The sequence below is a fragment of the Sphaerodactylus townsendi genome, linkage group LG11, assembly GCF_021028975.2.
Source record: "Sphaerodactylus townsendi isolate TG3544 linkage group LG11, MPM_Stown_v2.3, whole genome shotgun sequence".
NCBI classification, from domain to species: Eukaryota; Metazoa; Chordata; class Lepidosauria; order Squamata; family Sphaerodactylidae; genus Sphaerodactylus; species Sphaerodactylus townsendi.
In genome coordinates, this window is record NC_059435.1 from 26,860,743 (window position 1) to 26,886,652 (window position 25,910).

Below are 25,910 nucleotides of genomic sequence, written 5' to 3' on the forward strand. Positions count from 1 at the left end.
CTGTAAATCAGATATTAACATGATACATCTTATTTAATTTTAAGCATGACTAATGTGTCCAGTTACTCAAAATAATTCCTGATCAATAGAATTCTATGGTTACTCATTTTGTTATGTCAGTTGTATTTATTTATTTATTTATTTATTTATTTATTTATTTATTTATTTATTTATCAGTCTTATAGACCGCCCAACCCCCGAAGGGCTCTGGTATTGTATGCCACTTGTGAAGCTAGTAACTCCCCAGATTAAAAAGTTAACCCAAATGTGAAAGAGTAAGGGGAAGACTCTCTATGATTATGGATTAGCTACTGAAAGTATTTTGTGTGATCCTGCTTAGGTTGATTTTCCATGTAAATAAATAATTCAAAAGATATTTTAAGATAGGCTGACCAGACGTCCTGCTTTTGGCGGGACCGTCACGCCTTTAAACAATTTGTCCCGTGTCCCGCTGGTTCTGCAAATTGTCCCGATTTTTGGGAGGCTGCCGCACTGCCTTCTAGAGGCGCCATAGGCAGTGCGTGGGCAGCCTCCAGCGCCGAGACGCGGAAACAGGATGCCTTCTGGAGACTTGCCGTTTTCAGCCCTGTGACAGGGCGCAAAGCGGCAAGCTCCCAGAACTGAAGCTCCCTGCGGCAAGTGCAGGTAATGTCTTGACCTTCCCGTCGGATCACAAAGGTGACCATCTGGTCACCTTATTTTAAGAGAATCTTGGGGCTCCAGAGGAAGAAATGATCTCTCAGGTAGCTGTTTGACGATTTTGCAGTTCAGACTATAAAGATGGACATAAAACACTTCAAACAACTTTTCTGAATAGGCAAATGTCCATTTAATATCGTAGAAAAAAAATTCCAAACTAACCGTTAAAGAAAGCCCTCATGGTAATCAGTTAGTTTCAGTAGTTTTATTTTTGAAGGAATATTGCAGTCCTTCCCTTTTAGTCTCGGACTTGGATTTGTTGTTGAATTGCACATTAATTTTGCTGTGCGCTTCAGGACAAATCAAAACAGTGTAGTCCTTATTGAAAGCTAGTGAGTAACCTGGGGAATAGATTAAAAGGAAGTCAAGTGAAATCTTGTTTTATGGTATAGTATTAATTTTTAGTAGTCATGGTGAGATTTGATAACACTCTTATCTGTACTTTTTCCTATTCATCTTTAAAAAAACTCTTACGAATCTGATTTATTGTCACACCGTAAATGAGAAATGGATGTGCAAGTAATCTGTCTTGAGCATTTGGCATATGGCCTGAGAGATCTAAAATAATAAGCTGTAGGGAGATGCACAGCCATCACTGTATTTAAAAAGTTGAGACGGGTTTTTCAGCCCTATTCAGTTTGCTGTCCTCAATAACTTTCCATCGAAAAATGTGCTGTCCCTTAAAAAAAAACTGAGAGGACAGATGCTAAGATATGACTAAAATGTACACAAAAGTTATGTTTTTAACTAAGTAATGGTATTTGCATTGAAATCATATGAATTGTTCCCCGTCCTCAAAAGTATAAATGTTGCAGTAAAGACTCAACCTAATTTGGGATAGCTGTTTCATTTCTGGTCCTCCTTCTACTTCCTTTACAGGAAGGGAAAAAAGAACACCCCAGAGAGAGCCAGGTCCTTCCTTCAGCTGCTTACACTGTACTAATGAGGTGCCTTCGGGAAGGGGTAAGGGCTCTTTTGTTGTCCTCAATAGAATCTCTCCATTGTAATAACCCTTTAGGCATTGTGTGAGGATTGTAGCCTGCAGCAGTGCAGTGCCTTATCAACCAACGATTGGTCCTGAATTTAAATAATCATAAGACCATGACCCACCAAAGAACAAAGGGCAAAAAATAAAGTGGTTCCTTCTAAATTCTCAACATTTGTGAACTGTTATTTGAATTTTATTTTAGAAATAAAATTTGCTTGCTTAATGTTTTATTCAAGTAATAGAATTCTTAAGGGAATGCTCTCACAACTAAATTCCTGTCCTAGTGTGCACTTGTAATCACTAGTTAATTATAATCACTAGTTGCCATCTCCTGAGAATCTTATATTTAGTTGGGCTCCGTTAAACTAATTTTTTTTTTGCTCTCTCCATTTCTTTCATTTGAGGATAATTTCCTTTATTCGGAAACCAACCACGTGCATTTCCTGTTTCATAAAATGGAAAAGAATGGATTGGTGCCACATAGAAGGACAAATTAACTATTTACCTGAGGGCCGTTTGACATTATTGATGCCTGAGGCAAAACTGAAGGCTGAAAGCAGTTCTTATAAGTTAGGGGGGAAATATCAAGCGCACACTTTTCTTTTCATATTTTTATACATCATTTTTAATTAATGAAAGATTATTTTAAATAGAGAATTTTTTGAATGAATGGTGCTCAAAACAAAAGGCAAAAATAGACATACACCCCCCACCCCCCCACAAACACACACTGAGGATCTTGTTATGGTTCAGTATTTTCATTCATGCCTTGGATGATGGAGTCTGTAAGAAAGAAGAAGAGTTGGATTTATATCCCCCCTTTCTCTCCTATAGGAGACTCAAAGGGGCTTACAAACTCCTTTCCCTTCCCCCCTCACAGCAAATACCCTGTGAGGTAGGTGGGACTGCGAGAGCTCCGAAGAACCGTGACTAGCCCAAGGTCATCCAGCTGGCATGTGTTGGAGTGTACAGGCTAATCAGAATTCCCCAGATAAGCCTCCACAGCTCAGGCAGCAGAGCGGGGAATCAAACCCGGTTCCTTCAGATTAGAGTACACCTGCTCTTAACCACTACACCACTGCTGAAGAAAAGTTCAAGACATTAAATCAGGGAACTGGCTGTTGTGGGTTTTCTGGGTTATGTGGCCGTGGTTGCTCCTAAGGGTTCACCCACAACTCTAATTGGCATCTTCAGGGATGTGTCAAGGTAAGTTGCGTTTCTTGTCATGGGCCAACATCTTACCATGCCATGCCTCTGAAGATGCCAGCTATAGATGCGGCCAAAATGTTAAGAGCAAAAACTGCCAGACCACTGCACCGAGCCCAAAAATCCACAACAGTAAGTTGATTCTGGCTGTGAAAACCTTTGACAAAACATTGTATCAGAGGAAATGGTTTGGTTCAAGCAACATTGAAAAAGGATCTAATCAGTAATAATGGTTTCAAAAGCTTGTTTACTGTTGGCTTCATTTGGGTTTCCTTTTATAATAAAGTTCTCTTCATAATTGCAGTCCTTCCATCACAGACACCCAATAACTGGCATTTAGCCTCAGGGAAAAGATATAGCTTACCACTTGGACTCAATGTAAATTTTTGACCTTTCAAACCCAGGGTTGGGTCTCAACTAAAAATTTCTACCAACTCTCTCCTTCTGATGTAGACCTCAATTTGCCTTTCATGCAGTTCCCCTGTCCTCTGTAGCAGCATTTTGAGGAGATCAATGCCTTGCAGAGGAATTGGAGTGGCAGGAAAGTTCTGTTTCACTGGTTGTTGTGTCCTGTGTGAATGGAAAACTTAGTTTGAATCCAACCCACTTTAAGAACATAAGAACATAAGAACAAGCCAGCTGGATCAGACCAAAGTCCATCTAGTCCAGCTGTCTGCTACTCGCAGTGGCCCACCAGGTGCCTTTGGGAGCTCACATGTAGGATGTGAACGCAATGGCCTTCTGCGGCTGTTGCTCCCGATCACCTGGTCTGTTAAGGCATTTGCAATCTCAGATCAAGGAGGATCAAGATTGGTAGCCATAGATCGACTTCTCCTCCGTAAATCTGTCCAAGCCCCTTTTAAAGCTATCCAGGCCATCACCACCTCCTGTGGCAGCATATTCCAAACACCAATCACATGTTGCGTGAAGAAGTGTTTCCTTTTATTAGTCCTAATTCTTCCCCCCAGCATTTTCAATGAATGCCCCCTGGTTCTAGTATTGTGAGAAAGAGAGAAAAATTTCTCCCTGTCAACGTTTTCTACCCCATGCATAATTTTGTAGACTTCAATCATATCCCCCCTCAGCCGCCTCCTCTCCAAACTAAAGAGTCCCAAACGCTGCAGCCTCTCCTCATAAGGAAGGTGCTCCAGTCCCTCAATCATCCTTGTTGCCCTTCTCTGCACTTTTTCTATCTCCTCAATATCCTTTTTGAGATGCGGCGACCAGAACTGGACACAGTACTCCAAGTGCGGTCGCACCACTGCTTTATATAAGGGCATGACAATCTTTGCAGTTTTATTATCAATTCCTTTTCTAATTATCCCCAGCATAGAGTTTGCCTTTTTCACAGCTGCCATGCATTGAGTTGACATTCCCATGGGACTATCAACTAAGACGCCTAAATCCCTTTCCTGGTCTGTGACTGATAGCACTGACCCCTGTAGCGTGTATGTGATACTGCATCCTTTCTTTGCAGAATGGCAGAAAGTCTAATTATGTAGGAATTGTTTTTAAAAATGTATTCATTTAAATGTTCATTTTAAAATGCGGAGAAAAAGGTTAAACTTCATTATGATAAAGGCCACTGTGTGGTCATTCGTCACTGAAATTGCCACCATGTGGGCATCTGCAGCTGCAGCAGAGGAAGCCAACTAATTAAAGGTTGTACGGAGCATGCTTCTCGTGCCAGGCAACTGTAGGTTGCCATGGAGATTGTTTAAAAAAATTGTAAGAATTAAGGGCAGAACTGAAATGGCATGTGTGTGACTTCCCTGAAGAATGTTCACCTACAGCCTGGTACATGTGAGTGAAACTATGTTTAAGTGCTTTCGAAGAGTATAACTACATTTAGGATTGCATAAATAACATAAGAAGAGCCTTGCTGGATCAGATCAGTGGTCCACCTAGTCCAGCATCCTGTCTCACACAATAGCCAACCAATTCCTCTGAAGGTCTCACACCAGACCATAGAGGCCAAGACCTTCTTCCCTGGCACCATTATTCAGAGATTAACTGCTTCTGAACATGGAGGTTCCTTTAATCATCATGGCCAGTGTTGGTAGCAGCATCCTTCCTGATCTGCAGGGGCCACAGCAGCACCAGAAGAGGGCCCTGGCGCAGTGATGATCCAGGCAGTTGACTCCTGCAGCCCCAGGCCCTCTGGGGCCATAGACTCAGCCCCTGCCTGGGGTGCAGCTGCTGCAACCCAACTCAGCCCAAGTGGCACCTGGGACATGTTATCTCCTGCTGACAATGAGGTCTCTGGGCCCAAATGGTCTGGCCAGAGAGGCCTCAGCAACCCAACCGGGAAGGGTGGGGACATAGCCTGCAAGGGTTGCTCAACGCCAGCTCTCCATCCTGACAGTTTAAAGGGGAGGGCTGTTAGTCCATGCCCTGGATGAGTCCATGCCCAGCCTGTGCTCCAATGGGAATTGGCGAAAGTCCAAGTATATAATGTCTACCAGATCACAGTTATCCACATGTTTATTTTCTCTATACATTAAATGTATAGAGTTAGACTGTAAAAACATATAGGCTCTACTGAGTGTCAATGAACAAGCATTTTTCTTTGCAAAACATATAAGATTATATGCTTAACAGAAGACATATAAGAGGTATTCCTGAAGTCATACATTTAGCATGATTATGAATCTTCCTTTTTTAAAGTCTGTTTCAAAGACATTGAGATACACTTGAAACATTCATTGGCATGAATGAGGAGAGAATAGAAGGGTTTTTTCTCTCAACACTAGAAGTCAATCACTAACTGAAACTCATTTAAAGATTTGGGATGAGCAAAAGAAAGAAATTCTTCACATAATACCAAATTGATAGAATATTTTGCCACAAAATGTCATGTGCCGTTCCTGCTGTTGAGATCATCCTGTTCTGTATTAGCTGGTCCAAAAAATTCCATTCTTCTGAAATGGATGTATCATGTAAGCAGGCAGGGTGGGATGGTTACTCCAGAGATTTATCATAAGGGCTTAGTAAGCCTTAAACCATGTTACAGAAGAGAATCTTTTCTAATCTGTTGCCTGACACAATCTCCTTGTACAGCCCACAAGCTTTCCACCCAGCCCCAAAAGTCCTGGGCATAAAATCGTTAGTTAGACTTTTTTTTTTTTACTGTGAACTTTGATCAGGATTCCTACTTTACTATTGGACTAAAAAAGACAACCTGCATCCCAGAATCTGCTACAGATGTTGAATGGCAAGGAGCCTTTTTGTCAGACAGTTAGTTGTTGGGTCTATCTGAGGTCTGTCAGTCTTCAGCCTGCCATTAGTCTGAACATATGGATAAACTGAATTTCCTACACTTTGGAGAAGAAGGGGAGGAATGCAAGACATTTAACTCACAAGAGGCTCTACTTTTTGTTTCTGTCCCTAGTTTTCCAACATCTTAAATACTGTTTTATTTTGTGTGTGTGTTCTTGGACAAATATCAGTGCGATCCTAAGCACCGTGACTCCAGTTGTAGCCCACTGAAATGAACAGACTTAGACTGGCCTAAATCTCTTTAGGATTGCATTGTAAATCTGTGAATTCAATGATGCACTGTAAATTCAAAGATGATGCATCTCCACCTTGGGCAAAACAGTTTCTATGGTTTTAAAAGGAGAATTATGTAGATTCATGGAACGACCAATCCAAGACTTTTTCGGAATCATCCATCTGGTCAGTATGGAAGGATGGTTATCTTAATTGACTTTTGGTCTTTTCCGGGAGGGCTAAGAAACCACCGCTATTGCCCTCCTGCCTTCACCAGACACTGTTGAATGGCGGTAGTTTCTTCTCCTCACTGCCACCCATTCATCAATGACAGTTTTGTAATCAGTAATTGTTTTGGGGACTGCACTCAGCAACAGCCCCCAGTGGATGCCTGGACATGCAAACCTCTATTACTGAGATGGAATTCTGCTTGTATGTGTTGGAATTCTGCTTGTGTGTGTTAGAGGTGATTTACTGGCAAGATGGAGATATGCCGGTAACTGCCTGTCACCTTGGTGCAGTGGTTAAGAGCGGTGGACTCTAATATGGAAAACCGGATTTGGTTCCCCACTCCTCCGCATGAGTGGCAGACTCTTATCTATGGAACTGTTTTTGTTTCCTGGTCCTACACATGAAGCCTGCAAGGTGACCTTCGGCTAGTCACAGTTCTCAGAACTCTCTCAGCCCCACCTCACAAGATGTCTATTGTGGGGAGAGGACGGGAAAGAGTTTGTAAGCCACTTTGAGAGTTCTTATGGTTGAAAAAAGTGGGGTATAAATCCAAACTCTTCTCCTCTCTCCACTTTTCCAAATGATCCATGCAAGCAGTAAATTATGTGTGCAGCATTTCCTGCTGTATTTGTTTTCTTCCTATCCAGTGTAGGAGGTACATTGAACCTATCCAGGTCTTTATTAGCTGAAAGGAAAACATGCCAACATTAGCATCTTTTTCTTTTGCATGATGAATTTGAATATCTACTCAAGCTGCAGGTGGTCAGCACTTTCTAAACTTTTCTGCATTGGGATAATGTTGGAATTAAATTCAAAACCACAAAATAATTTTTTCAACCTGTTTATTAGAGAAGTTTATGAGATGCACAAAGGGAGACTATTGCTTTGTACTCCTTCCTTATGGACACATTTCTCTTGACTAGCACAGCTCCTGGACTCATAATATGGCAAAAAGGAGCCTCTTAGTGTAAGAGACCAAATATTAGTTTAGTTTAGTCTTCCTTTCCAGAAAGCTAATTAAGCAGAAAATGGTACAATCTTCCTGCTTATAGACTCTCTTTGATAATAGATCCCAAAGGGGCTAAAGACAGCCCATTTCAGGTGGCAGCAAATTGAATTAGGCTGACAGCCTCATTGAGTTTATGGAACATTGTGACAATCCATGACCCTTTTCCAGCCAAAACGCTATGGTTGTGTGACACAGGTAATGTTTCATCTCATTATTGGATGCCATATGCAAGCTGAAGAAACCCGTAAGGGACGCATTTGCTGGAGATAGACAAAATCACTGCTGTATGTTACCCAGCTTGTTACTGCTTGTCATAATTGCTATCTTGAAACTGTGCTTTGGCCTGGATTTATTTAGTATGTGTTTTAGTTCAGTATACAGGGTTTAACCTATAATGGGATCTTCATAAGTGCTTCTGATTATCATGCATATGTAATAAGCTGCTTGTATATTTAATCCTTTAAATAGTAATTTTGGAGCATTTTCTGTTTATAGAATTATTTGCCTATATTGAAATAAGAACATGAATGTGAGATGAAATCTATATTTGTTCATACTACCTTGCCATAAAAACACTTGTATGGTGATTCCAAAGCCACTTAATTGTCACTCATTTGTGATGATTATTTCACAATATTATATATACGTTAGACAAATGCGGGTTTGGTGTTCATGCTACAATCCAGGTTATTCTAGATGTGATTATTGGTATGAAAAGTAGTTTTACTGAGGTTGGCAGTTCTACATGTGTATAAAATCAGTGTGGCATGAAAATTTGGTTAAATATTTGAAATGTTTATCCAGTTGAAATGTAAACATTTTAATTATGATTTAATGTTGAGAAATTGACATAATGTATTATATAATGTATGACAGTCACTAAAGGTAACAAAAATAGGGTCATAGATAACATAGGGATGTGAGTGTAGGATATACTGATTATGCCATTTTCTTTCGAGATCTATTGGTATTCGTAGTTAGTATGGTTTTACAAATAACTGGTAGGTATTTGGAAGGCATTGATATTAGTGCCATTAATGAAGATGGAATTATACGTATTGTCTTCAGTAAATGATACTTAAGATTTTGTTTGGCCTTATGAGTGGAAGCAGTATTTTGTTATGGAACTGAGAGGAACAAAATCCATTTACTTGGCTTTCTGTTTCTAAGGGAATAAGCACTTTTTTCTGTGGCACAGTGAATTGAATTGAGTCATCTATTTTTGGATACAACTTATTAGAATTCATCTTGCGACAGAGGAGAAATCCCTGTGATTATTGGTAATAACTTTCAATATTAGCCTGTTTGGAGTCAGAGAATGTCCAAAAGGGAGAAGGCTGAAAAGCTTTGCTAAAGCAGAATGGATGTGTCAAACAAGAGGCTGAAAGAGAGTCTTCCCTGGGACAAGATTGTCAACTCCCAACAAAAATGCAAATGGATGAGGTCCTCTGGAACCTCTTGGGCACTTGGAGACACGGGTTGATTCCTGGAATATTCTGTTCTTTTTCTAGGTCCCAAGAACAGGGAAACATGAATGAATGCCTTTGATTGCAAGAGCTAAACTAAGTTCTGTTTTCCCTATATTGGAAACAGCTATTGAATGTCGCTGGATGATGTTGAATAGTCACTATCTCTTAGCCTAGCTTGTTTGGGTTGTGAAGATAACACAGATGAAGGGGCAGTGAACCCCACATGCTCAGTCTTGAATCCATTAGAGGAAGAGTGGGATAAGCATTTGATAGCATGCAGGGGAGAACAGCATGATATGTTACATTGACAAAGATTCTATACTTGCAGTGGTCCTGGTAGCTATTTCCCAAAACATTGGCAGTTGCAGAAATCATTTAAATCAGTCCTTGCAATAAAAGAGAAATAATTCATAATTATTCGTATTTGTTGGGGAAATTATGGCATGGGGATTTTCTGCTTATGTTTTTCCCCTGAATTTTCAAATACCGTAGTTTTTATAGTTTAATTTTTACAAGGAGCGCTAATGTATCTTCCCCCTTTCTAGGAAGAACGTGTTGTGAATCACATGGCTGCAAAAATAGTTGAAAATGTCTGCTCCACTCTTTCTTGCCATGGTCAGGGGTTTATTACTGGAGAAATTGGACCAGCATTATGGTATCTTTTTACGCATTCAACCATTGATTCGTTAAGGATAACTGCTATTTCGGTAAGCAAAGTGCATTCTGTAAATAACGTACATTAGGGAATGTTTTCAGATGCCGATTTTGAGGTGACTTTTTCCTTGTGTGTAATGTTTTCCTTGTCCTACCCACTCCCACCAACCTTCAGCCCACATTTCAATGATGGACTGTTGTGATCAAACCACTTGGTGTCCTCCTGTCCACCCTGAAGATGAATTATTTCTTTTCCTTTTTAAAAAAAATGGTCCTAAAATATCAATATCTTTCTGGAACATTGCAATAATGGGTTAATAGGTTCTCTAGACACCTTCATTTGGACATCATTACCGGTAGTATTCAATTTTGGTGTTTCAGTGCAAGTATCAGGAGAATGTGCATCAATTTATTATTATTTTTTTGCTACTGTGGTATGGCTGTTCGAGTACAAAAGTTTTTTGAAAAATTCCTCAGTTTTGGTCAGTTTTTGTAATAGGCATTGTACATCTTTAGAGTAACAGTTTATATCAGAAGTATGCTGGAGTTAAAAATATAAAAACATAATCCCCCTTCCCATATCTAATATTAAGGGAAGTCTTTTTATGCTAGAAGTATCTACTCTGAAGCCTGCAGGTTGCATAGTTAATATCGCTGCCTTGTGCAGTCTTATCTGTCATGGGTGATAAACTAGAACAGTGTTACGTTTCCTATTTGCTTTGGAGTGTAACCTGCCTCAGGTATGTGTCACAGACATACTTTCTACAGAGACTGAATCTTTCATCATCTTGCTAGTGTCACCAATCAAAACTAGCTAGGTTACATTTTAGAATCAATACAGGTTCATTCTTACAAACTTTGTTTCTGAGAAGACTTGTTTCTAAATAAATAGAACAAATGTGACCTTGTTTGTCACACAATATTTGAAGCTATAGACCTAGAACAATGCAAGCATAAAGTCACTGAAATGTGAGATAATTCTGCCCTGCAGAGGAGTACAAAGGTTTGCCAGCTCACAAAAAAAATGGTCATCCTTATATACCTTTTATGTTATTGAATTGGGAAATCATCAGAAACATCAAATGAGTAGACATCTGCCGTTAGCTAATTTGGCAGTGTTTTCTGTTTTTTTTAATTTTTTTATTTGTGTACTCCAAAAGAATATAAACTTTAGGCTAAAGTAGGAGTCCCATATAATATCATCAGCTTTCTTTCAGATATCGGAGATGTTCTTGAGAGCCAGCATGGTGTAGTGGTTAAGAACAGGTTGCCTCTAATCTGGAGAACTGGGTTTGATTTCCCACTCCTCCAAGTGATTGGTGGAATCTTATCTGGTGAATCAGATTTGCCTCTGCATTTCTACATTCCAGCTGGGTGACGTTGGGCTAGTCACAGTTCTTTGGGACTCTCTCAGCCCTACCTACCTCACAAAGTGTCTGCTGTGGAGAGAGGAAGGGAAAAGACCTTGTAAGCCCCTTTGAGTCTCCTTACAGGAGAGAAAAGGAGGGATATAAATTCAAACTTTTCTTCTTCTCCTCTTCTTGATCTCTCCTCGTGCCCAACCTGGGAACCCTTCATAGCATCTGTCGTTGGCCTATGTTATATGACTGATTTATCACAATATCCCTGCAACGTTCTATTCATTTAACAGATTCTGCTACAAAATTAATGCAAATTGGGTAGTTTTTGGAACTGCACCAAGGATTTTAATGTTGCCAAGAATCAGCTTGTACATTCTGTAGAATTGATTAGTAAAGTTTTTGACTGCCTATTGTAAGGTAGAGTTTGTACACAGAAAAATATAATTTCAGGAAGAAAAGCAATCCATATTACATTCTGATATCAAGTATTCTTGGGTTTTTCTGGGGCAATTGATATGATTTTCACTTTCGGGTTGTATTGAGTCATGGTGATTAACTGTGAGTTGTGCAGGTAAATTTAGTTTGGTCTAGTTACTGGGACGGTGCCTTGTGACCTTAATAGCCATCCCTGATCATGATAAAGAAATAGATTTTTCCCAGTATGAGGGTCCTTCTAGTTGAAGAATGACCATATTCATGAATATAAACAAATGTTAACATTTTTAATATTTAACAAATTGATAACCTGATCTGATCAATCTGATAACTTGATCTGTTTAATTTTATCTTATCTAGGCACTATGCAAAATTACTCGTCATTCACCTAGTGCTTTCCAGAGTGTGATTGAAAAAGTGGGACTAACAGCTGTGATAAATTCCCTGGCAACTGGAATATGTAAAGTTCAACAGTATATGATGACTATGTTCTCTTCTTTGTTGTCCTGTGGAATCCATTTGCAGAGACTGGTTCAGGAAAAGGTTTGCTATATTATCCTTATTATGCTAAAATAGTGTTTTCTTTATAGTTTATTATTTGGGTAACTGTTTAAACATTGGAATTTCTCAACAGAGTTCAATATTAACTTTAATCCATCAGCAAGCATCCTCCTAAAAATTGCTACTGATCGAAAGATTTCTGCCAGTGTGACTTTCTTGCCACCACATATTGTCACTGCAGCCCATCCCAGTATATAAATTATTTGTGATATTTGGGTTATTTTGCAAATATAGCTTCCAGTAGCATACAGTAACTAAATAGCCAATTGAGATTTGTCGAGGTGGAGAGGGGTTTTTTCCCTTTTGTGTTATTGATGTGCTACTTTTCCATAGAAATGGGAACTTCCTGTGTGTTTAAATACAATATTGACATTGTATATCTGTATGTCATGAGAGAAAAAAGGTTGTACCTATTTTTATTCCCTATTATACCATAAAATTTGATGTGATTTAGCATCCTGTGAATACTAGCTTTTATTTTTTTAAAAAATGGACTGGCTCTTGCATTTTTGTACCAGTGTCAAAATTGTTGATTCGAATGGTGTTTGGAGCCAATACATATTGGCAGGTGCTTCCCAGAATCTCACCTTGCGAGTACCATTAAACTGGGGTGCTGTGTGGTTTCCGGGCTGTATCTCTCCTGACGTTTCACCTGCATCTGTGGCTGGCATCTTAAGAGGATCTGATGCCAGCCGCAGATGCAGGCGAAATGTCAGGAGGGAATGCTGCTAGAACACGGCCATACAGCCCGGAAACCGCACAGCACCCCAGTGATTCCAGCCGTGAAAGCCTTCAACAATACCATTAAACTGTTTCAAAAATTCTTAGCAAATCAAGACATGATGATTAGAAGTATACATTCTGGAATTCTCAAGCCAAAAATATATGCAAAAATTGCTGTTCTAGGTAATTCCAGTGATTTTCCTGAATCTGCACACAAATCTGTGCAGTTTTTGTGTTCGGTTAAGTTCCATTAGCAGTATTAGACATCATTTTTTTCTTTGATGCACCAAATTTCCCTGGCAGCAGTCTGGGAAAGGTGACTACGAGACAGCACAAGCCACACATGGCCTGGCAGAGCTGTGGTTATAGCTTGCTCCTTTCCTCTCAATTTCTTTGTGGGTGTGGAGTCATTTTTTCCCCTTTGCAAGTAGAATGCTTGCTCAGGGGCTCATAAAATTGGACCCTTAGTATAAGTCACTTGAAACCCAGCTCTCCTGCAATTTGGTACAACCTCTCCATCCTCACTCCAAAAAAGGTACGCTAAAGGCAATAATAGCGGAAATGCTGTTCTAAATCATTCCACCTTCCTCAATTTGTGAAAGGAAGCAAACAGACCATAGGAAGAATGGCACAGAGTTTTCAGCAGAAAGGTTCATTATTTTTATTGTTAGTCATTTACTATAAGAAAATGAAAATGAAAGGGTTTTGGCTGCTGTGTTTTCTGGGCTTTGTGGCCATGGTCCGGTAGTTTTTGATCCTAACTTTTGATTCTAACATAGAGGCTGGCATCTTTGGAGGAAAAACGTTAGGAGCAAAAACTATCACACCATGGTCACACACCCTGAAAAACCCACAACAGCCAGTTGATTCTGGTGGTGAAAGGTGGAAGTGCTTTGTTCTCCTGGGGCTGGCACCAATTCCCTCCCTTCCCAAAGGGAATCAGCTCGAAGAGGCACCTACTGTGTGGGTTTTGTAAAACTGTCTTTGTTCAATGTGCTTGAAACTCGAAATATCTTTAGATTAGAGGAAGGGCTATATTCTTTGAAAATATGATGCCATTATCTGTAAATATAGCTGCCACAGACCCTTGAATTGGTTCCTTGTTGAAAAAAATGATCCTCAAACTTTGGACTCTGAAAATTAACATGGATTTGAATTTCAAGGCTGGAATGTTCTGACTCAAAATTAACTATCGCAATACCCACCCCCAAATCCCACATCCAAAATCATAATGAAACTTTTCTTGGAGCACACTCCTAATGCTGATTGCATACATGTGGCATGATCCTAGAAATTAACTACCAGAGTTGATGGTTGGGGTTTTTATTACATTGATATGTTTACTTGTTAGCCAGGATTCAGAGAATGGGTTTTTGCACATAGGAGCTGGTTGTATTTCCAGCCAGAGCTGTTTCAGTGAAACCATTCTGCTTCTGAAGAGATGAGATACAATTCAGTTTTAAAAATGTATTTTCTCTTTAGCAGTGGGAACTACTGCAGCTTAAACAGCATATAGTGTTTATCTTCAAGCGGTAGTCTCTCATGTCTGGGGTTTGGATCCCAGCCAGTTTAAGTAAAACAAATAGAAGATAATGTTCAACATAGGAAGTTTTATCTTCCATGATGTAACCCTCCCTCACAGATAAGCTGAATATAAGATAATGAGGGACAGAACATGGCATGGTTTCTTTGCCAAGTCCCAAGAGAGAAATGATCTGTGTCTGAATTGCTGCTCACATTCAGTACATTCTATGAGCTGTAGTATGGTCATCAACGAATAGTGGCCTCAAAGTAAAAACAGTGAGGGATGTGTGAGGACAACTACTTTGACATAGTACTCCTGGATTTTTAAAAGTGAAACCAGTGAGTGTACTGATTGAATCTAAAGGTGTACTTTCATTATACTATCCTAAAAAGATCTAATGCTAATTTAGAAGTGAAATATCTCCTGCAGAAGTTGTCTTTTTAGTGAAATGGACAACTCTTTTTAACCATATCAGAGTATAAAGCAAGAAGCCCAGGAATGAATACAGACTGCAGAACTGTCTGTTATTCAATTTTGCCATCATACATTAATAACAGTATGGGGGCTATTACTTAACATTCAGATTTCAGTAGTAAAGCTGAAAACTTCATATAACAAAACCTACATGCTGTTGTTTTATTAACTCATGCCACTATAACTGACTTATGGTTTATAAGAATAATTTCAGAAAAATCTATGTAACACGTTCGCTTTTACACAAAAATAATAAAAGTTAAAATGTAAAGTGATCTTCGGGGGAGAACCTTCTAGCAGCCCCTGGCCCAAAACACATCCGGCTGACCTCTACCAGGTCCAGGGCTTTTACGGCCCTAGCCCCTGTCTGGTGGAACAGGCTCCCTAGTGAGACCAGGGTCCTTCGGGACTTGCAGAGTTTCCGCCGGGCCTGTACAACGGACCTGTTCCTCCAGGCGTTTGGCCAGCCGGGTGGAGTGTGATTTTACCATCTAGGCCTCCGATGGGTTCAGTTGAGGGGGAGGGTCACCGCCATCTATCTGATACAGTTCCTATTTTAGTTATTGGTTACAGGTTTAGATTTTACTGTTGTTTCAAATGATTATATTATGTTGTACATTTTATGTTGTCCACCGCCCTGAGCCCTCTGGGGGAGGGCAGCCTATAAATTGAAGATATAAAATAAAAAATATTGTTCCTAAATTTAAAAGAAATAAATGTTCATATTCTCCCCTGAGCCAGAGGACATCTTGAGAGTGTTTTCTACCATCCCACTGGGAAGGCATGAAATGAGTTTTGCTTTTCTTCCTTTTCTTGTTGGAGTGCGAATGCCCCTTTCTTCCATTCTATTCTTGCTTCAAGGGGAGTAGCACATCCTTAGGTTATCTGCACTAGTTTCTTACTAATTCCATTGTATCTACTGAATTTCTCTTTAATTCTACTCTAATTTTACTTTAGCCTTTGCTATCACCCCTTGTCTTTTTCATTTCCTCTGCTTATTTTACCTCTCTCTCTCTCTCTCTCTTTCTCCTCCTCTCCTGAGGGACACCTTCCACCAGCTTATCAGCCACATTGGAAGGAAAGCGCAACAAAACTAAGACTCAGAGTTCCTTGAGGAGGATATGGATTGCCTTTTGGAAGCCGGGCCTCTGCAAGACCCCTTGGGCATGCCATCCGTGGCTGTCCCACAGGCAGAAGTCTACATGGCTGCCATTTCAGCACCAAGAGTGAAAAGGCTTGCAAAAATGCAGCCCCCAGAGAAAGTGACTGCCGCAACCTCTAGCCACATTGAGGGATTGAAGGCTCTGGCAGGCAAGAAGCGGATGCCAGCACATGTGCAGAGGTTCACAGCTCCCATTGTCATTGCTCCCTAGAAGACCAACAAGTCAGTATTTCATCCGCCTCCGGGGCACCCTGCCCCTTCCTCCAGACTTTTATTCCTTTGTGAGGGAAACCCTGAGGGAGCAGGTCAACTCCCTAATAACCTAGGGCTTCCCCAGGCTGGACTCCAAAACTCAGAGACTTGCCTTTCTTTTGTCCTCCAGAAGAGACCCTGAACCCCATGATGGGGGGAAACCAAAAGGTTCCCAAGCCCAAGTATGGTGGCTACCAGTGCGGGGGGGGGGGGGGGGGTGAGCAAGCCATGGCCCACCAAAGCAGCTCTAAAAGAGGACATACAAGCCCAAAATGGGAGTTCTCCACCATCTCAGATCTGAGACTAGAGAAGAGGAAGAGCTGTTCATCGAAGAGAAAGGGGAGGTAGATTACTCAAGTTCCTGAGGACGAGGGCACAGCAGAAGATTATCAGTATGTTTTGTTCAAGTGCATGACTGCCCTTTACATCCAGACCCCTGAAGAGGTTGAGGAAGCTCCTAACCCAGACACAAAACCTAAGTTCACAGGGGACAAGGAATTTCCTCTCCATGGTTTCTCCAAAAGGAAAGTTTTTCCATTCCTTCTCTTCTTTGAGAACAGACTGAGGGGAGAATGGAAGAAGCCCATGGCCAACAGGCAGTTTTCCAATCTTGTGAAAAAGCTCTATGCATCTCCTCTTTGTGCTGATGAATTTTTGCAGGTGCCTCTGGTGGATGCTCCGGTTGCTGCCCTCCAGTCCTTTGACCTTGTCATATCAAGGACAGCCTGGACTGATGGCCTGACCACTCCTCCAAGAAGACACATGAAGCTCTAGCAATGACAATCAGGGTCTCTTCCACTGCCTTCATTGTTGGCAGGTCCACAAATGTCGGGGGTCGGAAAGTCCTCCAGCTCCTTCCCCCCCCCGGGACAGCTGCTTGCGCGAAGGCACCAGCCACCTGCTCAAGGTGTAGCATTCTCTGCCAGTCCTACCCTTGACTCTCTCATCTTCTTGGCCAGAACAATATCTTCAACTGCAGCCACTCGCCATCTCCTGTGGCTAAGAGCCTGGTAGGCAACTCTACTGCCAAAACATCATTTTGGCTTATTCTTTCAAGGGAGGGAAACAATTTCAAGGGAGGGAAACCATTTGGTAAAGCCTTGGACCAGATCTTTGTGGAAACAAAAGACACAAGCAAGATCCTGCCAAAGAGCCTTTGTTGCTCCAATAGATGATCTTCAGGCCAACAGTCCTCTCTTCCACATCAAACCCTTCCCAGACATCATCAGGCTACCGAAGGAACTCCTGGACCCAACTTAGACAATTCCTGAAGGGACAGTACGGCTGCAGATTTCCTCCCAGAAACAACAAAGCTGACCTCAACAACAAATCAAGAAGTGGAGGGCAGGCTAGTATCCTTTGCTCAGGCATGCATATGCTTAAACATTCAATTACTCACCTTATAATTTCAAGCTTACCTTGATCTCATGCTTCTCACATTCCATATTCCTATTGTATTTCTTTGACAGCTTTGGACTTTCCTTTTGCCTCCATTCATGTTAACAAACTGAAGTTAATTTGGCTTGTTCAGTCATTTCATTAAGAATAGTGCTACTTGTCCTTGCCCTCCACTCTACTCCAGAAGATAGAGTGTCTTCTGACCTGGGGGTACCATCTTCCAACACTATTTTTTTTTTCATTTTTGGTTGTCTCATCATAGGTTTTTTGAAATAAAGGTTGGTCAGAAGTGGTTTATCATTGGCTTCTTCTGAGTAGAACTAATCAAGGTTAACTTTAGTGGCAATGCCATTGTATAAAAAAAAATCCTAGTTAGCCTTTAAGGATTCTATGCCCACCACCATTGGAACTATCTGTTCTCTTCTGCCGATGTGGCCATAGATCTCTGAAGGGATGGACACATCTTAGTCTGCTGTCTCAGCTGTGACCATTCTCTCAAGACAGAATGGTGTCAGTGAAACTGGGAACAATCTACATTCTGTCAAGAGGCTAAACTCTCAAGTCTCTACTAGGAGTTCAGCCTCTTGACAGAATGTAGATTGTTCCCAGTTTCACTGACACACATAAGCCCCCTTATATGCATCCAAAAGGGGGGATGCCATTAAGCTGGTTCAGAATGCTAGAGTACTGGTTTGGAATAAAACAGTAAAATTAAATAGAAGTTACCTAAATAATACTCAGTATTTCAGGGTTTTTTTAAAATATATGGTCGCAGACCAATCCCAAAGAATAAAACAAAGTTCCATACTAATACACTGGAAAACACTCAAGGGGAACAAGAACAGCAATAACATTATAAACTTGCTATAAAAATATTTAGAAAAATAAAAGGAAAGTGTAGTAATACTCTAAAATTTCTACTATGTAGGTATGCTGTTAGCTATTTAACATCCAGCAGAATTCTTATTTAACTGAGGTGGATCCAAAGAACTGGGAGCTTCAATATGTAAATATGCAAAAACTTGAGCCAGATGTCATATAAAATGTAAAAGACTGTGACAGAGTTCCATAATTTTATTTATAGACTTTACACCATTTTTTTCTTGCTGAATTTTATGCAGCTTCTTCCTCAAGGGAGACATATTTTGTTGGATTTACTTTCAGTTTTTTCCTGTAACAGTCCAACATCAGATGCAACAACAGTATCTTTATCTTTATATATTTTTTAAAAAAGCATTATTTCATTAAAATACTGTTAACAATGTACTATGTTAATATTTCTGGAAATTTTGCTTACTTTATATTATGTAATTAAAATGATGTTTATATTTATTTTTCTCCCAGGACTTTGTAATTACGGTTGTTCGACTGTTGGAAAGTCCTTCGGCTTCTATTCGAGCAAAAGCCTTTTTGGTTCTGTTACAAATTATCATTAATAATAGGGAGATGCTGCTTCTGAGCTGCCAAGCAAGGTATAGTATTGGTTGGCATGAAAGTTGGAATACGTAAAAAAAAAATCTTTACAGTTTTGTGGCAATGCTGCACTCTATGCTAATTTTATTAAACCTTGTTTCCTGTGAGAGGCTGTGTGATTTTCTTTTGCTCATAAGGAAAATTTGCTACCAGTAGGTGATAGAGTTGAAATAACCAATTATATCAGGATAACGTCACTTTCACATCATTCTATATCAGTGGTGGCGAACCTATGGCACGGGTGCCAGAGGTGGCACTCAGAGCCCTCTCTGTAGGCACGCGCACACAGAATTCGTCATGTGGGGGGAAAACGTCCCCCCCACACATCTAGGCTGGCCTGGGCCACGGGCATCTCAGCGAGCAGGGAGGACTCGGCTGGCGGGCCTAGTGCCTGTACTCCAGGTGGCTGCTGCCCAGGGCGGGGGGGGGGGCAGAGATGCTAGAGAGGCGCAGAGCGGCGCATGTGGGACTTGCTGGAGGCTACAGCAGACTGGCCCCTGCTCGAGGGGGTTATTCAGGTTAAATTGCTGTGTTGGCACTTTGCAATAAATAAGTGGGTTTTGGGCACTCGGTCTCAAAAAGGTTCGCCATCACTGTTCTATATGTTGAATGTTGTTTGCTTAATGGGCAAGAATAGTAGACAATGTTTGTTATCCAGGTGTCTTATAAGCTTAATAATACAGCTGGTAAATAGAAATAATAGAAAATAATTCTGGACTTAGCTAAAAGGCTAAACTGATAAATAAAAAAATAATTTTCTGTTGGTGTTTAATAAGCCGGACTTTGACTTTGTCTCAGAATTGTTCTGAGGGACCAGCTTCCAAAACTACCAATTTGTTCCCCTAGTGAAGCCTTCAGGCTTCAGAGTGAACAGCTTATCTGTATGGTGAGATACAGGTGATTTATCCCAATTCCATTGGGCCATTCATTTTCCCTGTCATGGAAGGATTCTTAGAAGCAGCTACAGGGCCTTGGCTCAAACTTGCCTCTGTGCCACGGTAGGCCTACAGAATTTAAAACCAGTATAGAACCAAGTAAGAACAGTATTCTTTCCTCTTTCCTATTTCAGCATCCCATTTTCAGCTACCAAGCGGTCAACTCCATTCAGGGAAGCAACAAAAGCCTCCAACACTTTGCCCCACTTGACGGGAAGAGCTGCAACCTTGATGGAGTAGGCCAATGTCAGGCTCACTCTTCACTGCCATGGCATCCTCCTTGATGAACATAACCCCCATGAGGCTCCCTACTCTAACCAATTTCAGAGTGGGCAGGGAAGATGGACCCATGCTCCTTTGTCACTCTTCACTGTCCCAGTGTCTGCCTTCCCTTTCCTCCAGCCATGTTCTCTGGTCAAAAAAAATGGGGGGGGGGGATAAATGGGAGGCCAAAAAAATGCGGGGGGGGGGATAAATTAGTGCACTACTTGCAGGAAGTCTTCCTCTGGTAAATATTTAAAGGCATCAATTTGAAATCCCTGTTATTTTTACTACTGAATGTTTGGTGTCTTTCCAAACCTGAAGCTTCAACCTAGAAATGAATGAGGGAGTTCTACCTTGCCATGTGTATATATTGCAAAATCACTAATTTGCAGTTGACTTTTGTGATGACTCTGACATTTTTACATCTCTATAAGTTTTGCAGTAATTTGCTAAAAATTGCTACATCTATACTTACTAGTATTAATTGGAGAGCCCCTAATACTGACATCTTCCTGCACATACAGTATAAGAATAAGCTAGTGAACTAGATCTGTTTTCTCTGAAAATGGCATTTATTAGATTAGGCACCACTGAGAATTGTACAGCTAAAGGGAAAAAAAGGAAGGGAAGAATGATTGTGGGAAATTAAATACTGAAAAAATTGGGCTACTTTGCCAGTTCATTCATTTTATGTAAACAGGATATTATGACTAGTATTGCTTCTAGACATCTGAGTTGTATCTGGCTACATATATTTATTCTGTTTTTTTCCTCTCTAGTGATTTAGTTTTCGACCTTCCTGATCAAAAACAAAAAAAAATTGATATCTTAAATGGGCTGCTTGGAGCACTGTCTAAACAACATCTCCCTTATGGAAATGTTTGTCTCAAAGGTGTAGAGAGTAGCATCTTTTTTTTTTGTTCATAGGAGGTAATCCTTGTATTTGTTTGTGTGTAGACTGGTGATGTATATTGAAAGAGACAGCCGAAAGGGCACACCAGGAAAAGAACAGCAAAGCAGCAATGAATATCTGTCAAAATGCCTGGATCTTCTCATCTATCACATTGTGCAGGAGCTACCGCAAATTCTAGGTAAATTCTGTTGCCTGACTATAAACAGGGGTTTTCTCTTTACTCCCTTACATAACACTTAACTGCAGAAAATTGAAAAAAAAAAGACTGTTTTTCTTCAAGAAACTTGAGGCTTAAATTAGACATTCAGGTTTTTAAAGAGTTGGACCCCCCTCAACCCCACAGCGGCTGTGAGGAATGGCTGTTAAAAATAAAAGAGAATCTGTTTGGCCTCAGATTGCTGCTGCAGGAGGAGGAAGCCCCCCATCATTTTCCTGCACTGAAATATTGTGGAGGGGTAGTTACTTTCCTGTTTTTTGCTCATCCACATGCACAGAATACTCCATGTAGAGCAATGGAAATGGGGAAATTAAATAATCTCCAGTGCTATTTTGGCATAGAAAAACAGCTGGGAGGGGGGAGGCAAGAGCCGTTCCTTCCCAGCCCCCTTCCCCATGACAGTGCTCTGAGCCCAAATGGACTATCCTTTATTTTTTAACAGCCATTCACCACAGGTTCTATGTGGCTGTAGGGAACCCAGACCCAACTCTTTATGAACCTGCATGTCTAGTTTGACTCTTGCATTCCAAGAGTGGAACATGTAAAGTATAATAGGAAAGGCAAAGAATGGTAGGTGAGCATTTGTATGAACAAATAAGCACACACTTTGCAATTAAATTAATTAGCCAACAATTTATTTTACGTAATATGGCTAGGAAGGATTAGGAAGGGTTGTAATATGACTATGAGAGGGGTGGTTGTTCATCTGCATTACGGATGACATCCCACCATCATTAGGAATAATGTATTTTCTGCAGTAGCGTGTGGAATGCATACAATGGAAGGGTCAAGGGGAAAAACGATGGAAGGAATGGAGGTATGTGGAATGATTTCACAGAAAACTTCCAAGACACAAATGAGTGGTACATGTGGAAAAGATCTAAGGCAAACCCAGCAGAGGACTTACTAAAAGCTAAGAAGAAAGAACGGTGACTCGTTCGGTGAGGAGCAGCAGTGGCGTAGTAGTTAAGAGCAGGTGTACTCTAATCTGGAGGAATCGGGTTTGATTCCCTGCTCTGCCACTTGAGATGTGGAGGCTTATCTGGGGAATCCAGATTAGCCCGTGCACTCCAACACATGCCAGCTGGGCGACTTTGGGCTAGTCACAGTTCTTTGGAGCTCTCTCAGCCCCACCCACCTCACAGGGTGTTTTTAGTACTACTGCTAGATAACACCCTGCTTAAAACTGTAGCGTTCGCTGACAAAAAAGAAAGAAAATGCACATCTTCTCAAGATGGGAGAAAGCATAACCATAACCCTGCAAGCTGCTTCCCAAATATACGGACCTAGTATGAAAGCAGGAAGTGGGTGTTGCCAATCACAAACTTCTGTCTGTTCTAAGAGTATTGACCTTAGAGAGTAGGGCTTTGATGAATATCGAAAACTAGAAGGAAGTTCATGAGAAGTCATTAGTTCCCTGTAGATATTCCATGTTCTGACAGGAAACAAAATGCATAGGGTTGCTTTTAAGCAATAATATATAATAATACACCCATGGCACACACTGTACTGATTAAATGCATAAACTCAAGACGCTGCCTTGTAGACCACTGCTTAAGTACTATTTATTCTGACTGGCAGTAATTCAGGAGTCTTTCACAGCCCTGCTACTTTAGATCCTTAATTGTGCCTGAATTCCCTGCCATTTTAATATATCTATAGGGTATGACTTCAAATCAATGTAAGAAGGAACTCTGGCAAAATGTACTCTAAAATTTTTACTACATAAAATACCTATTAATGTGCATCAGGTTTTTTCTAATGACTTAGGATACGAAATGAATTGGCTGATGCAATGTTTTACTGAAAAAATCCGGGGGCAGCAGGAGATAGTACAAATGTTCTAAAGGTGTATATTCATGAGTGTTTCAAACATATGGCTCTAGGCCATGCTGTTCGTACTTTGCTGCTTTATATCTCTGTCCTCAGTCATCACTTCAAACTGGAATTAAGTTCCATTATTTCTGGAGACTAGGAACCATGTGTGCTATGCTCAGTCATAAACAATCAAAGAATTTCATTGACCTGGGAAGTTTTCGTTCCTGGATTCACGTGTTCTTCAGACCAGAGAGACACATCTCTCATTTAAATATTTTGGTGCTGCAGAGTAATAATATACACACCCGGAAATTTTGTTGTTGTATTATGAGTTGATTACTTTGTTCTAAAGTTTGAAACTAAAAAATATTTTGTTGAGATCAAAATAGGATTGGGAAAGTGTTGATAAGCGCTTAGGTTGATGAATTGCTGGTTTTCTAATGATATGAAACCTGCCCTTTACAGATGACATTCTTGCCGCTTTAGCCAATGTATCAGGACGTAAGCATCCATCAACAGTCCAAGCAAAACAGTTGAAAGGTTGCCTTCCAATGATGCCTGTAGTACTCCATCTTGTAACATCTCAGGTAACAGTTGCTAAAAGCCAAAATGTGAGAAATGTTACTACTTGTTCTCCACTGAGGCAGGAAGACGTCTTGCAAGTGGATGGTCCTCACTACTTCCTAAAGGGAAGCAGGAAGAATTTCCCTTGGTGGGAATCACCCTCCTCAGTTCTTTTCCTGCCTCAGGTAGGGAGAACAGGGCTAGACCTCGGCCCTTTATTCTCTGCATACTTTTCTGCCTTTTTCTTCCTAAAACTCTTCTACTTCTTAATTTCTTACTTACTTGCTTAGTGTCTTTCTTTCTCTTCCTGCTTTTGGCTTAACGGTCCTTGGGAGAGAGAGAAAGACTTTTCCTGCCCTTTGTTAGCATGGCGGGAAATAACTCAGGAGACTGCTTCCTGTCTGAAGCCAAGTTGGATGCCCTGCTGAGGGCAGCTTCAAGGCAGACCAAGCAGCAAGTCACCTCTTCCTCCTGCTTGGGAATTGTGTTGACAGTCAACTCCGCAGGTAGTAAGGTACGCAGCCCCAATCCGAAATGGGCTGTGGAAAATGCACAAAAAAGAAGCAGTGCGTGTCTCTTGAACCATGGGTTGCTGTGCAAAATTTTGCCTTCTCTTGCTTTTCTTTGTACAGAAAAGTAACTTTAATGGGTGTGCATATGTTTCAGCTTTCAACTTTGAAATTCTTATTTAATTGCTGGTGGCATTGCAGCAAAGTGCCTCTTTTATATGCAGTGTTCCATTCTGACCAAACGTGTGTTTGTATTAAAAATTATACCAAACTACGTGGCACTTTTCCCACCTATTTCATGTCCCGTATATACTCGTGTATAAGTCGACCCGCATATAAGTCGAGGCACCTTATTGACTTATTGACTTATACACAAGTATATATGGTACTTACTGTGTTTTTAATTTTCTGTATATTTAGGTGTTTCGTCCGCAACTTGTAACTGATGAATTTCTTTGCAACTATGGAAATCTCTTGGTAAGTTACAGTGTTAAGTCACAAATGAACAAAACTATCAGAAGAGCATTTCACACATAAAAGCCCCATGCTCATAATATTAGCAGTTTTTTTTGTTTTCGGATTTATCTGTGTACATCTCTTATTTTGAATTGCTGATGCATGTTGTTTCTCACCTTACATGCATTCAAAAATAAATGTTGTTTTACAGCAAATTTAATTGAGAAATTAAAAGTCTGTAATTCAAAATATATGATGTCTTAAGGAGCTGCAGCAACTGACTGAGTACCTGCATAAGATCCTGATTTTATCTATGTAGTGTCTTGTATTACAGTGAGTAACCGATGACTAAGGACAGCATTCATTAGCCCAACTTCCCCTGAGATCTCTCCATCATCAAGTGACTGTTTTCTCTCAAGCCACCTTTCAAATATTCTCTGTCTCTCTATTTGTTGTTAATCAGACAACTTAGAGAAGATAAGATACACTTATCTTACTTCTGTCTCAGTGTGAGTCACCTCTCTGTTCCTTCAAGTCCTCAATGTATGGTTTCAGCAATACCACTTGTTGTGTCTTTTTGTCTCCTATAATTTAAACAACCTTGTTTTTTTAGAAATCACATTTTTGTTTGTAACTGGTGGCAAAAACCCAAACATGCCACCCTACATTAGCTTTTTAAAAAGAAGTTTTGAGTAAATGTATAATTACTTCTTTTCATAGTATGGCAAAAATAGCTCATATAGGACTCTACTGCCTTTTAAAAGATTGAGAATACAACCTAAAAGAATTGTGGGGTTTTTTCTCCTTGCCAGAATATTTACATTATGTTTAGTTGATGAAATGCTGAATATTATAAACTAGAGAGGTGAGACATTTGTCACATTGAGCATCAGTGTGATAGCTTTGATATTAACAATAAAACCACTATTGGAATTTCAATTGTGCCATAGCTCACTGCAGTTAAAATGAAGTATTTCTTCTTTGTATTGTCAGTTTCTACCATTACCAAAACAGTAGCTATCAAGTGACAGGTATATATTCTAAAAGCACCATTTTCCCACTGGAACAAAATGTGTTTACTTATCAAGAAGACTGCAGCGCTGTCTGCTAATAGCAGGATGG

General features: G+C 40.4%; 1 protein-coding gene across 4 annotated transcripts in view; it reads left to right on the forward strand.

Moving 5' to 3' along the window:
- Positions 1-25,910, forward strand: part of ULK4 (unc-51 like kinase 4) — a 221,534-nt gene that overhangs the window by 34,461 nt on the left and 161,163 nt on the right. For all 4 annotated transcript variants that reach the window (XM_048511796.1, XM_048511794.1, XM_048511797.1 and 1 more), the window contains 7 exons: positions 1,579-1,662; positions 9,640-9,801; positions 11,905-12,087; positions 18,984-19,111; positions 21,269-21,402; positions 23,725-23,846; positions 24,753-24,809. In XM_048511796.1, the coding sequence (XP_048367753.1) occupies positions 1,579-1,662; positions 9,640-9,801; positions 11,905-12,087; positions 18,984-19,111; positions 21,269-21,402; positions 23,725-23,846; positions 24,753-24,809 (870 nt within the window). The remainder of the gene's footprint in view (positions 1-1,578; positions 1,663-9,639; positions 9,802-11,904; positions 12,088-18,983; positions 19,112-21,268; positions 21,403-23,724; positions 23,847-24,752; positions 24,810-25,910) is intronic.